This window comes from Oryx dammah, unplaced genomic scaffold (assembly GCF_014754425.2).
Source record: "Oryx dammah isolate SB20612 unplaced genomic scaffold, SCBI_Odam_1.1 HiC_scaffold_2, whole genome shotgun sequence".
Lineage (NCBI taxonomy): Eukaryota > Metazoa > Chordata > Mammalia > Artiodactyla > Bovidae > Oryx > Oryx dammah.
In genome coordinates this window covers 92,182,167-92,195,524 of record NW_024070186.1, presented here as the reverse complement: position 1 = coordinate 92,195,524, position 13,358 = coordinate 92,182,167, and the positions used below count along the sequence as shown (strand labels likewise).

At 41.7% G+C, this 13,358-nt stretch overlaps 1 protein-coding gene across 1 annotated transcript; it reads right to left on the bottom strand.

The window, feature by feature from the left end:
• Positions 1–445: 445 nt before the first annotated feature.
• Positions 446–8,525, bottom strand: LOC120871301 (cytochrome c oxidase copper chaperone). The gene is made up of 3 exons (XM_040251193.1): positions 8,325–8,525; positions 6,421–6,509; positions 446–506 (listed from the first exon to the last, which is right to left on the bottom strand). The coding sequence occupies exons 1-2, from the start codon at positions 8,504–8,506 to the stop codon at positions 6,425–6,427; spliced, it is 267 nt and encodes an 88-aa protein (XP_040107127.1). The 5' UTR covers positions 8,507–8,525; the 3' UTR covers positions 446–506; positions 6,421–6,424.
• Positions 8,526–13,358: the final 4,833 nt, after the last annotated feature.

Below are 13,358 nucleotides of genomic sequence, written 5' to 3'. Positions count from 1 at the left end.
TTGGTTCCAGGACTCTCCTGTGGATACCAGAACCTGTGTTTGCTCAAGTCCCTTATACAAAATGATGTAGTATTTCTATATAACTTAAGCACATCCTACTATATAACTCTCTAGATTATTTATAATACCTAATAAAATGTAAATGTTGTGCAAATAGTTGTAAATACAATGTAAATAGTTGTAAATACGATGTAAATAGTTGAAAAAAAAAGACAAACTCAAGTTTTATTTTTTGGAACTTTCTGGAATTCCCCCACCCCCACCCCCCAATATTTTTGATCCAAGGTTGTTTGAATCCACAAATGAGAAACCCACAGATATTCCTTAAGAAAAATAAATACCACTTGAGGATGTGAGGAATACAAAAAGAAACACACCTGAAGACTTTTAACCAGGGATTTTTTTTTAATAAATAAATAATTTTTTATTTATCAATTTTCAGCAAGGAACTCCCAAAGTTACTGAATCTTCATTTTTCAGGAACTATTCACTCCAGAGCAGACCACCTGAAGAGAAAAATGTATTTTAGAAAGTTTAAAATTTCAAACATCATGCCAGACCTGTGGAGTCAGGAATTAAGATGCTAGAAATATATGCTTTAGCTGAGGACTATTAACTAACTGCCACAATTATTCTAAACCAGCCACAAAAAAAAAAAAATCCACACTTAAAATTTTAGTTTTGCTTAACTTTAAAAACATCACAGAAACTGTTTAATTCATTATAAGGTTTAATCTTTAAAGTCTTTGTTGAAGTAAAAACTATACGTTCATTTATTTTCTCAAAAACATCTTCCCCAAAGAGATTTATTTTTATAGATATTCAAGCGAAGAAACTTGCAACCCCCTCCTTGCTGACTCAAGTATGTTTGGCAAAGATCCACGAAGTGGAAGGCAGGTCAGCTCTGTATACAAGGCATTTCCTGTGGAAAGTTGCTCACTCAAACCCAAGGGCAAAGTAAGGGTAACACTTTTGAAATGAATCTGGAAGATCAAAACGGGAGAGCAGCAGAGGATAGGGCTGCTGGTCACAGCGGGTGTCTCTCCAAAAAGCTCGTACCCACCCCGACTCCCATCCCAGAAGACAGGAACAATGCTAACAAGTTAGCTAAGCAATTTGGACTGGCCGACTGGTCAAGTCTAATTCAAGTGCTTCCCTCACCTAGCTATTCCTGTATTTGGTTTAGAAAAGATAAGCCTTATCAACAATACAAATTTATAAATTCTCTCTTTTCTAAAAGGCTCAGAAGAAGAATACATGTAAACATATGCAAAAATGAAGTCACTCTCATTTCAAGAGACAGTCTGTATAGCACTGCTACCTCTTCTGTTATCAGCTACTCATCATCAGGGGGGCTACCCACTGAAAGCCTCTGGGTATAAAGTCCTTGACAGAAGATAGATATCTATTGAAAGAATAAATGTTCAAATAGCAAAAATGACCCTTTTTCTTGACTCTCAGGATATTTTCAGACATCATCAGTTGTCTCTGAGTTTGTTTTGTGTGTGTGAAATCAGCATATTTTAAACATATTTTAACCAAATATTAAGTTCAATCAAACTTTAAATACTGAGTATCACCACCACTCAGTGCTAGTCCTTTAATTTATTTCAAAGATTTTAGCCCCCAAACTGTGTTCTCTAGGTGCCTCCTGGGTCTTAAAGGCAGAAAGATACCAGCCGCCATTTATAAGCAGGTTTTAGTTTCCTCTAGTTTCTCTTTCAGGAAAAGAAGCAGTCATGGACTTCCCTGGTGGCCCAGTGGATAGAAATCCACCTGGCAAGTGTAGAGGATACGGGTTGGATCCCTGGTGGGAAGATTCCACATGCCATGGGGCAACTAAGCCTGTGCACCAAAACTACTGAGCCAGCACGCTAAAGCCTGTGTGCTGCAGCTACCGAAACCTGTGTGCCTAGAGCCTGTACTCCACAGAGAAGCCACCGCAGTGAGAAGTCTGTGTACCCAACTAGTGAGTAGCCCCTGCATGCCGCAACTAGAGAAATTCCTCAGACAGCAACGAAATCCTAGCGCAGCCAAAAAAAAAAAAGCAGTTGTAAATGTCTAGAATCACCACAATCACACCCTATTTTTTCTTAGGAGTAGTTTTCAAGTCTCTGTTTTTGCTGCTATTAAATCTTTAGACAGTTTATATTATCCCTACTACTTCTTCTGGAGAAGGCAGTGGCACCCCACTCCAGTACTTTTGCCTGGAAAATCCCATGGACAGAGGAGCCTGGTAGGCTGCAGTCCATGGGGTCGCTAGAGTCGGACATGACGGAGCAACTTCACTTGCACTTTTCACTTTCATGCATTGGAGAAGGAAATGGCAACCCACTCCAGTGTTCTTGCCTGGAGAATCCCAGGGACGGGGGAGCCTGGTGGGCTGCCGTCTATGGGGTCGCACAGAGTCGGACACGACTGAAGCAACTTAGCAGCAGCAGCAGCAGCTACTACTTCTTCAGCTTAAGCCAATGGTTCTTAGAGAGGAACACCTGAAAATTATCTAGGAGCTTCGGTTAACAGGTGCAGATCAGGGCTCAAGCTTGTGAATTTTGGAAAACATTCCTCAGATGATTATAAGGTACACTTCTGGCTGAATGTACTTACTTTCATATTAAGTTCAATATTCTGGATTCAAGGTACAATTAAGATCTTATTTAGAAAATAAAAGCTACTAAGGTTTTTGAATTAAGGAACTTTCATGTTCATTACTGGGAAGATCTGAGATTGCGAAATATTTTTCCTTTGAAGCTATCCTCAGAAATATGTGGTCTAATGGTGTAAGAGACAACAATTTAGTTAAGTTTATCTTATAAGAGCGCAGATAGTAGTGTTGAATTTTACCCAGTTACTGACCTGGTTGCTGGGTTATATCCACCTCTGTATTTCAACAAAAGGTCTTTGTAACTAGCATTCAAAATAAAGTTTTAGGTAAACCTAAAAATGAATACGTTGTCAGTAAAATCTCATTAAGTGCAAGGAGTGAAGTATAAAGTGCTCGCAATCTGGAGAGTGAAAAAGACCTAGATTTGGACTTCCTTGGTGGTCTAGTGGTAAGGAATCTGCCTGCCCATTCAGGGGACACAGATCTGATCCCTGGTCCAGGAAGATTCCACATGCTTTGGGGCAACTAAGCCCATACTCCACAACTACTGAGTCCATGCCTAGAGCCCTAGAGCCTCAACTACTGCGCTGTGCTTCACAAAAGAAGCCGTCACAATGAGAAGCCCGGGCACCGCCAAGAGGAGGAGCCCTGCTCTGAGCAGCTGGAGGAAGCCCGCACACAGCAAAGACCCAGACCAGGCAAAACAAAACAAGATCAAGATTCCAGTTTTAATCCCACCACCTATCCATTCCTAACTTGAGCAAGGCTTTTTCTTTTTCTGACTTCATGGTCCCTCCATTTCCCCATGGGGGATAGGGAAATAGGGCACCTGGGACCACAGTAGAGTCAAACACCTGTTCCTTTTCCAAAAGTAGCTTTATGCTGAAAATAAAAAACATATTCTCAATCCTAAGAAAGGCCCTACGTGGATTCAGATTCTTTTCATAACCAGGATTCAAAAATACCTAATCATGACATATACTAAACAGACCTCAATAGAATGTCTGCTATCCACAATTTCAAGATATGGCTATCTGGTTTCTCTTTGACAGTTTACAAAGCCTATTCATACACATATCATTTAATCATCACGATGACTCTAAGAAGTAGTTTGGTCATGTACTGTTCTCTCTCCTTTACACATGAGAAAACTAAGGCTCAGAAATTTAAGGACTTGCTCAATATCACACAACTGGTTCAACTGTTTTCTAAGTCCAAAGCTCTTGCATTTTCTTTTATACACAAATGAAGCCATAGTAATCACTCTCATTCTCCATCCCAATAACAAAGAAAACCATGATATCTTCTGGTCCTCGTGAATATATGCTACTTATAGCAATAACTATATCACCTTTGAGATCCACATGAAGTCCAAGTGAAACTTCTGATGCTTCTAAAATTAGCATTTAAAAAAAAATCATCCTTTTTATCAAGGCAGGCTTAACCCTAAGCAACAGCTTACACAACTGACTAGAAAGAAAGGGACAAGGAAATCATGCACAAATGTTGAGATTCCATGTCTTTGAAGTAATCAAGTTATACTTTTAAAAAATAGTTATACTTTTTAAGCTCCCCACAACCATATTTACTTATTTTACAAAATGATTCACCATGAGATTTTAAAAAAGTCACTTAAGTATATCTTGTATACACAGGTTCATAATACCATACATAAAAATCACAAAATATATTATAGGATCTCTTTTTATAAACAAAAAAGTAAAACTCAGATATGATTAGATTAGTATCTTAATGAACATATATTTAGTCCAAGTAAAACATACTCTAAGCTAGAGAAGAGGAGAACCAAAGTTAAGCCTCAGGACTTTCAGTCTAGACTGTTTTCCACCTCATAGTGATACTTCTTATCAGCTGGTTCCTTATCCCCCCTTTTTCACAGCTCAAAGAGGAAGGCTGGTCACATGTAAAATTTCAAAGAGGCAGGAAACAGGTGAAAGGGAAAGAAGCCAGGCTTTCTATTACTTTTATACTGGTATGTAGCTTTGGCTTTATCTCTCAGCTATTATTAAAATGGTGGTATGGTGTGGATCTTATGGGGGAGTAAGGGCACCAAGCAGAGGGCATCTTTCTACAGACAGAGGTTACAGGTCTGACCCTGCCTAAAGGTAGTCACTTCATACATATGGGCCTTAGTTTCCTCATTTATTTATTCATTTTATCAAGAATCTTCTATTGAACACTTGGTATGTCCAGAGGGGCTTCCCCAGGTGGCTCAGTGGTAAAGAATCCACCTGCCAATGCAAGAGACATGGGTTCGACCCTGATGTGGGAAGATCCCACAGGCCGCATGGCAAATCTGCCCATGCACCACGACTATTGAACCAGTGCTCTAGAGCCTGCAAGGCACAACTACCGAGACCACGTGAAGCCCGAGCGCTCTAGAGCCTGTGCTCTGCAACAAGAGAAGCCTCCGCAATAAGAAGTCGGCATACCCCAACTAGAGAGCGCCCCTCGCCTCTGCAACTAGAGAAAAGCCCATGCAGCAACGAAGACCCAGCACAGCCCAGAAAACCAAAAACCGAGGTTTTACTTTTATTAAATAAAGCATGGTACAAAAGAAACAGCGACAATTCCATTTCTGTTTTGCAGAAAGCAATGCTTCCATGTGCTGCCTACTCCACATTTAAAAGCTCTTCCTAAGTCAGAAAGAAAAACCCCAATACAGTATATTAATGCATATATATGGACTTTAGAAAGATGGAAACGATGGCCCTGTGAGACAGCAAAAGAAACACAGATATAAAGAACAGACTTTTGGACTCTGTGGGAGAAGGCGAGGGTGGGATGACTTGAGAGAATAGCATTGAAACATGTATATTACCATATGTGAAGCAGATGACCAGTCCAAGTTTGATTCTTGAAACAGGGCACTCAAAGCTGGTGCGCTAGGATAACCCAAAGGGTTGAGATGGGGAGGGAAGAGGGGATGGTTCGGGACAGGGTAACACATGTACACCCATGGCTGATTCATGTCAATGAATGGCAAAAACCACCACAATATTGTAAAGTAATTAGCCTCTAATTATAATATATAAATTAATTTTTTAAAAAAAGCTCTTCCTAAAAACTCACAAGATTAGAAACAAAAAACAGAGAATATTTCCCTTTTAATCAGACAACTGAATTTTTTGTCTGGATATTCTGAACTTCCTAAGCCATGATTCTCCTATCTATAACATAATTCTAAAAGCTTTTGTCAAGCCCTTACTTGAAAGCTTAATTCTCCCCTTCCCAAATCCACAAAACACCTCTCAATTTCTTTTTTCTGGTGGCAACATGCAGCATGCAGGATCCTGACCAACCAGAGATGGAGCCCAGGGACCCTGCGGTGGAAGCTGGGAGTCTTAACCACTGGACCACCTGGGAAGTCCCATATTTCTCAATTTATTAGCATCATTTACCCTGTACACTAGAAACTGAAAAGCTATTTTTCTAGTTATACTTAGGCATGTTAGATTAACCAGGTGAGCTACATTTCAGACAAGTGGTGGTTTAGTTGCTAAGCCGTGTCTGACTCTTGTGATCCCATGGACTGCAGCCCGCCAGGCTCCTCTGTCCATGGGATTCTCCAGGTGAGAATACTAGAGTGGGCTGCCATTTCTGTCTCCAGAGCAGCTTCCTGACCCAGGAATTGAACCTGGGTCTCCTGCATTGCAGGCAGATTCTTTACCGACTGAACTATGACGGAAGCCCCAAGAATGCTGCCGAATGATTGCTAAACCTGTAAAGCAATACACAAATTTGAAGCAATCAGCCTATGTATTACCTTCCCAATAAGAAAGTACCATGCTCACCATTTCATATCTTAAATCCCAGGGCTCTCATGCACTCCTTGTGGGCTTCAATTAGGTGTCCACATTGCTCTTCTCCTTTCTCAATTATGCTATAAATCAAAATGCACTTGTTAATAAAGTAGGCATTAAGCACATTAGCGGTAAGTAAGCTAAGTGATGAGGAGTGAGGCAGAACATGGATCTGACAGAATACAGCTGGAGTTTTAAAAACGGTATTACACCAAATGGTTTTATACCAAATTTGTTTTTACTGGCTCTTGTGATACTCCTTTGCCCACGAAAATGTTCCACAGATAACTAGTTTTGAGGGGGAGAGGAATCTGATTAGAAGAAATAATTATGCATATTAAATATTGACCCTAGACAATATCCAAGGAATAATACTGCTCTGTAATGAAATAAACCGAGAAAAAAGTTAACATTAAATGTACAGAAAGAAGAGCTTAATTTTTTGCCTATCACAGAGGAATTACATTTTTGATTCCGCTCTACATTCAAATACCTCTAAATACATTTACTTCTAGCCACAAGACACCCAACACAAACAGCAAAGGACATCTGGCTGCCAAGGGCACACACAAACAGCAAAGGACATCTGGCTGCCAAGGGCGGCTTGAGGAGCCCCACTCATGATGATCAAAGAACTTTTCACTTGTAAAATTACAAAGTAAAGACTAGGACCACGAAAAAAATCAATTATATGAAAAAACTGACTCCTGACTCTAGATATCTGGGGAGCCGCCATAGGGGTCAGAGGTAACTGTTGCACAAGTTATCTTTTAAAAAGGTAGGTTCTCCTTCCTTCTAAATACAACCTATCTTTCACTAGCTTTAATGGCTGTCTGCATGGGATAGCAAGCTCCTTATGAAAATAATAGCTAGCTCACCCTGATCATTTATTAAATACTGAAAATACTGTGCTAGGCCCCAAATATGACTTATAGCACAGTAATTCTGAAGGCAGAAACCTTAGGCCCATTTTACAGATATGAGGCAGAGATGTTAATTTGCTTAAGGTCACAAAGCTGGTTGGTGAACCAGGACTCAAACTGAAACTGGATCCCAGGCTCTTAATCATGATGTAATACTATCTGAAGGTTCAATAAGCACCTACTGTTTTTAACTGTGGAAGCACAGTATCCCACTGTAGCCTTCAATTTTCCCTTCACACTATTACTTGCAAAATACTTAAGTGTTAATGTCTTTACTTTCTGTGTGAGGACAAAAAGGGACTGGAGGGAGAGGTGTAACACTCACATTATCTGAAGATTCCTTCAGATATTTGTTCCACAATAGAGGCTGTATACAATAAAAACAAGAATGCGAGTTGATGGTAATCTAGCTGTACTATTCTGAATACTGTAATGTCATTTATATCACAGCCTGGTTGATTTTTAAATCATCTAGCTAGAAGAGGTGGGGGCATAAGGGGGTTTTCTGCAGTGTTAAGAAATGTACCCTGTGTCTTACTATGTCTAAATTTTGGGAGAAATCACCAGAAATTGTACTCTTTGATACTGCCAAACTTCACACAGCAATCATTAATGCTCCATTAACTGTAAGTTCCTTTAAATCAAGCAGCATCTTTACCCATTTCTACGTTTTTGAACCTAAGGCAGTGTTTGACCCATAACATTTCCACGTTCAGAAACCCTTTGTAGGAAGGAATGAGTGGGCGAAGCTAACTCGAGTCAATCTGACCTCTTTCCAATCCCTTCATCTGTTTCCCAAGGGTGAGCTAAGAGCTCAGTCTACAGCCAGCCAACAGCGAAGCCTATTGGACTCTATAGCCTTCAAGAGCACCACACGCCTAAGCGAGGACCAGCACCAGCCCCAGGCAGGGCAGAAGGCCTGAGCTCTAGACGCGGAGCCCCCGGCCGCCCCCTCCCGGACTGCGCACTAACCACGCATCGCGCGCCTTCTTGGTCTCCGGGCAGGCGCAGCAGGGCTTCAGCGGCTTCTTCTCCTGCGACTCAGATGGGGCAGGGCTTGCGGCCGCCAGACCTGGCATTTTTCGTGCCCCAAAACAGCAACTAGCACAGACAGCGTGAACTCTCCAGACTTGGCAAAGCCGATTTGCGCGCATTCACTTCCGGCAGTCGCTCTGAAAAGAACAGGAAGTCCTGCCTCTCTTCCACATTTGGGGGAAGAGAGGCGAAAGGAGAGTTGTGGTTTTTTTTTTTAAAGGCGCTGTGCAGAAGAGTCAAAATGAAGGTATTCATGTGAGGACGTCTCTTTGGTCCAGGAGCAGAGAAGTGAGACGAGAGTGCAGCGACCTGGAGGACCCACAAAGGAGGAGATCTTCTAGTCTTTCCCAGTCTATTATTTTCCTCTATCTCTTTGCGTTGTTCACTTAAGGCTTCCTTATCTCGCCTTCCTAGTCTCTGGAACTCTGCATTCGGTTGGGTATACTTTCCTTTTCTCCTTTGCTCCTCACTTCTCTTCTCTTCTCAGCTATTTGTAAGGCTTCTTCTGACAGCCACGTTGTTGCCTTCTGCCGTTTGTTTTTCTCGGAGAAGATTTTGGTCACTGCCTCCTGTACTGTTACCAATCTCCATCCATAGTTCTTCACGCACAATGTCTCTCAGATCTAATCCCTTGAATCTGTCACTTCCACTGTATAACTGTAAAGGAGTTGATTTAGGTCGTACCTGAATGACCTAGTGGTTTTCTCTACTTTCTTCAATTTAAGCCTGAATTTTGCAATAAGGAGCTGATAATCTGACCCACAGTCAGCTCCAGGCCTTATTTTTGCTGACTGTATAGAACTTCTCTATCTTCAGCTGAAGAGAATATAATCAATCTGATTTCGGTATTGACCATCTGGTTATGCCCATGTGTGGAGCCATCTCTTGTGTTGTTGGAAGAGGGTGTATGCTGTGACCAGTGTATTCTCTTGACAAAACTCCATTAGCCTTTGCGTTGCTTCATTTTGTACTCCAGGGCCAAACTTGCCTGTTACTCCAGGTATCTCTTGACTTCCTACTTTTGCATTCCAATCCTCTGTGATGAAAAGGACATCATTTTTTGGTGTTAGTTCTAGAACGTCTTGTTGGTCTTCATAAAACCGTTCAGGTTTTTTGGCATCAGAGGTTGGGGCATAGACTTGGACTACTGTGATGTTGAATGATTTACCTTGGAAATGAACCAAGATCATTCTGTAATTTTTGAGATTGCACCCAAGTACTGCAATTTTGGATTCTTTTGTAGACTATGAAGGCTACTGCATTTCTTCTAAGGAATTCTTTTAGAGATCTCTTCAAGAAAATTTGAGATACCAAGGGAACATCTCATGCAAGAATGGGCACAGTGAAGGACAGAAATGGCAAGGACCTGAGAGAAGCAGAAGAGATTAAGAAGTGGCAAGAATACATAGAAGAACTATACAAAAAAAAAGGTCTTAATGACCCAAATAACCGTGATAGTGTGGTCACTCACCTAGAGCCAGACATCCTGGAATGTGAAGTCAAGGAAGCATTACTATGAACAAAGCTACTGGAGGTGATGGAATTCCAACTGAGCTATTTCAAATCCTAAAAGATGATGCCATTAAAGTGCTGCACTCAATATGCCAGCAAATTTGGAAAGCTCAGCAGTGGCCACAGGACTGGAAAAGGTCAATTTCATTCCAATCCCAAAGAAGGACAATGCTGAAAAATGTTCAAACTACCACACAATTGCACTTATTTCACATGCTAGCAAGAAATGGCAACCCACTCCAGTGTTCTTGCCTGGAGAATCCCAGGGACAGGGGAGCCTGGTAGGCTGCCATCTATGCGGTCACACAGAGTCGGACACAACTGAAGCAACTTAGCAGCAGCAGAAGCAGCAGTAAGATAATACTTAAAATCCTTCAAACTAGGCTTTAGCAGTACCTGAGCTGAGAACTTCCAGATGTACAAGCTGGATTTAGAAAAGGCAGATGAACCAGAGATCAAATTGCCAACATCTGCTGGATCATAGAAAAAGCAAGGGATTTCCACAAAAGCATCTATCTGTTTCATTCACTATGCTAAATCCTTTGACTGTGTGGATTACAACAAACTGGAAAATTATGAAAGAGTTGAAAATACCAGACCATGTTACCTGCCTCCTGAGAAACCTGTATACAGTCCAGGAGGCAACAGTTAGAACCAGATATGGAACAACAGACTGGTTCAAAATTGAGAAAGGAGTTCATTAAGGCTCTATATTGTCACCTTGCTTATTTAACTTATATGCAGTGTGCATGGGTGCTAAGTCACTTCACTCATGTCCAACTCTTTGCAACCCTATTAACTGTAGCCTGCCAGCTCCACTGTCCATGGGGACTCTCCAGGCAAGAATACTGGAGTGGGTTCCCATGCCCTCCTCCAGGGGATCATCCTCATCCAGGGATCGAACCTGCATCTCTTAAGTTTCCTACATTGGCAGGTGGGTTCTTTATCATTAGCGCCACCTGGGAAGTGCCTATATGCAGAGTAGTTATTCAGTTGCCCAGTTGTGTCTGACTCTTTGTGATCCCATGGATTGCAGCATACCAGGCCTCCCTGTCCCTCACCATCTCCCAAAGTTTGCCCAAGTTCGTGTCCATTGCATAGGTGATGCCATCCAGCCATCTCATCCTCTGATGCCCTCTTCTCCTTCTGTCCTCAATCTTTCTCAGCATCAGGGACTTTTCCAATGAGTCAGCTGTTCTCATTGGATGACCAAAATACTGGAGCTTCAGCTTCATCCTCAGTCCTTCCAAGGAATATCCAGGGTTGATCTCATTTAAGACTGACTGATTTGATCTCCTTGCTGTCCAAGGGACTTTCAGAAGTCTTCTCCAGCACCACAGTTTGAAGGCATCAATTCTTTGGTGTTCTGTCTTCTTTACCGCCCAGCTCTTACAACTGTACATGACCCCTGGGAAGACCATAAATAAGCCTTGACTATACAAACCTTTATCAGCAGAGACATTACATCTCTGCTTTTCAATGCACTGTCTAGGTTTGTGATAGCTTTCCTGCCAAGAAGCAATCGCCTCTGATTTCATGACTGCAGCATCCACAGTAATTTTTAGAGCCCAAGAAGAGGAAACTTGTCACAACTTTCACCCTTTCCCCTCTATTTGCCATGAAGTAATGGGGCCAGACACCATGATTTTAGTTTTTTTAATATTTAGTTTTAGGCTGGCTCTTTCACTCTCCTCCTTCACCCTCATCAAGAGGCTCTTTAGCTCCTCTTTGCTTTCTGCCATTAGAGTGGTGTGATCCACATGTCTGAGGTTTTTCATGTTTCTCCCACCTATCAGATTCACATTTTTCACATTTCTCCCACCTATTGATTCCAGATTGTAACTCATCCAGCCCGGCTTTTCTCATGACATGCTCAGCATATAGGTTAAACAAACAGGGTGGCAGCAGACAGCCCTGTTGTACTCCTTTCTCAATCTTGAACCCCGTCAGTAGTTCCATGCAGGGTTCTAGCTGTGGCTTCTTGACCCACAGACAGGTTTCTCAGGAGACAGGTAAGATGGTCTGGTATTCTGATCTCTTTAAGAGCTTTTCACAATTTGTTATGATCCACACAAAGACTTTAGCATAGTCGATGAAACAGAGGTGGATGTTTTTTTCTGGAATATGCAGAGTACATCATGAGAAATGCCAGGTTGGATGACTCACAAGATGGAATCAAGATTGCTGGTGGAAATATCAACAACCTTAGATATGCATATGCTGCTGCTGCTAAGCCACTTCAGTCATGTCCAACTCTGTGGGACCCCATAGACAGCAGCCTGCCAGACTCCTCCACCCATGGGATTTTCCAGGCAAGAGTACTGGAGTGGGGTGCCATTGCCTTCTCTGAGATATGCATATAATACCATGCTAATGGCAAAAAGTGAAGAGAAACTTAAGAGCTTCTTGATGAAGGTGAAATAGAGTGAAAAGGCTGGCTTACAACTCAACATTAAAAAAATAAGATTGTGGCATCTGGTCCCAACACTTCATGACAAACAGATGGGGAAACAGTGGAAACAGTAACAGATTTTACTTTCTTGGGCTCCAAAATCACTGAGGATGGTGATTGCAGCCATAAAATTAAAAGATGGTTGGCCCTTGGATACAAACCTAGACAGTGTATTAAAACACAGAGACATTAGTTTGCCAACAAATGCACATATAGTCAAAGCTCTGGTTTTCCAGTAGTCATGTATGGATGTGAGAGTTGGACCATAAAGAAGGCTGAGCAGCGAAGAATTGATGCTTTTGAATTGTGTTGCTGGAGAAGATTCTTGAGAGTCTCATGGACTGCAAGGAGATCAAACCAGTTGATCCTAAAGGAAATCAAACCTGAATATTCATTGGAAGGACTGATACTGAAGCTGAAACTCCAATACTTTGGCCACCTGATGTGAAGAACTGACTCATTGGAAAAGACCCTGATGTTGGGAAAGGTTGAGGGCAGGAAAAGATAAGGGTGACAGAGGGTGAGATGGTTGCATGGCATCACTGACTCAATGGACATGAGTTTGAACAAACTCCAGGAGATAGTGTAGGACAGGGAAGCCTGATGTGCTGCAGTCCGTGGGGTTGCAAAGAGTCAGACACAATTTAGTGACTGAACAGCAACACGAAGGAAAGTAGTAAGGCAGCTCAGATCTCTCAACCCTACACCCACCACAAATGATGACAACTGAATGAGAGTAACCGCTAGTGTAAGCCATTTCCTCTTGAATATCACATTAGCTCCCAGTATTTTATGCTCAGCATTACTTGCCTTCTTATTGTCCTTCCTAACCCCCTTCACTGATGTAGTTAAAAGACATTGAACAATCCAATCCACAAGTCTTGAAAAAAAATTCCCCACTACTCATACCTCACCCGACTCAATTTAAATTCTCAATTTATAGCTTCTTCTCTTACTGATTTGATTTCAGTATGAATTGTCCAATCATAGGGCAAATATGCCAGTTA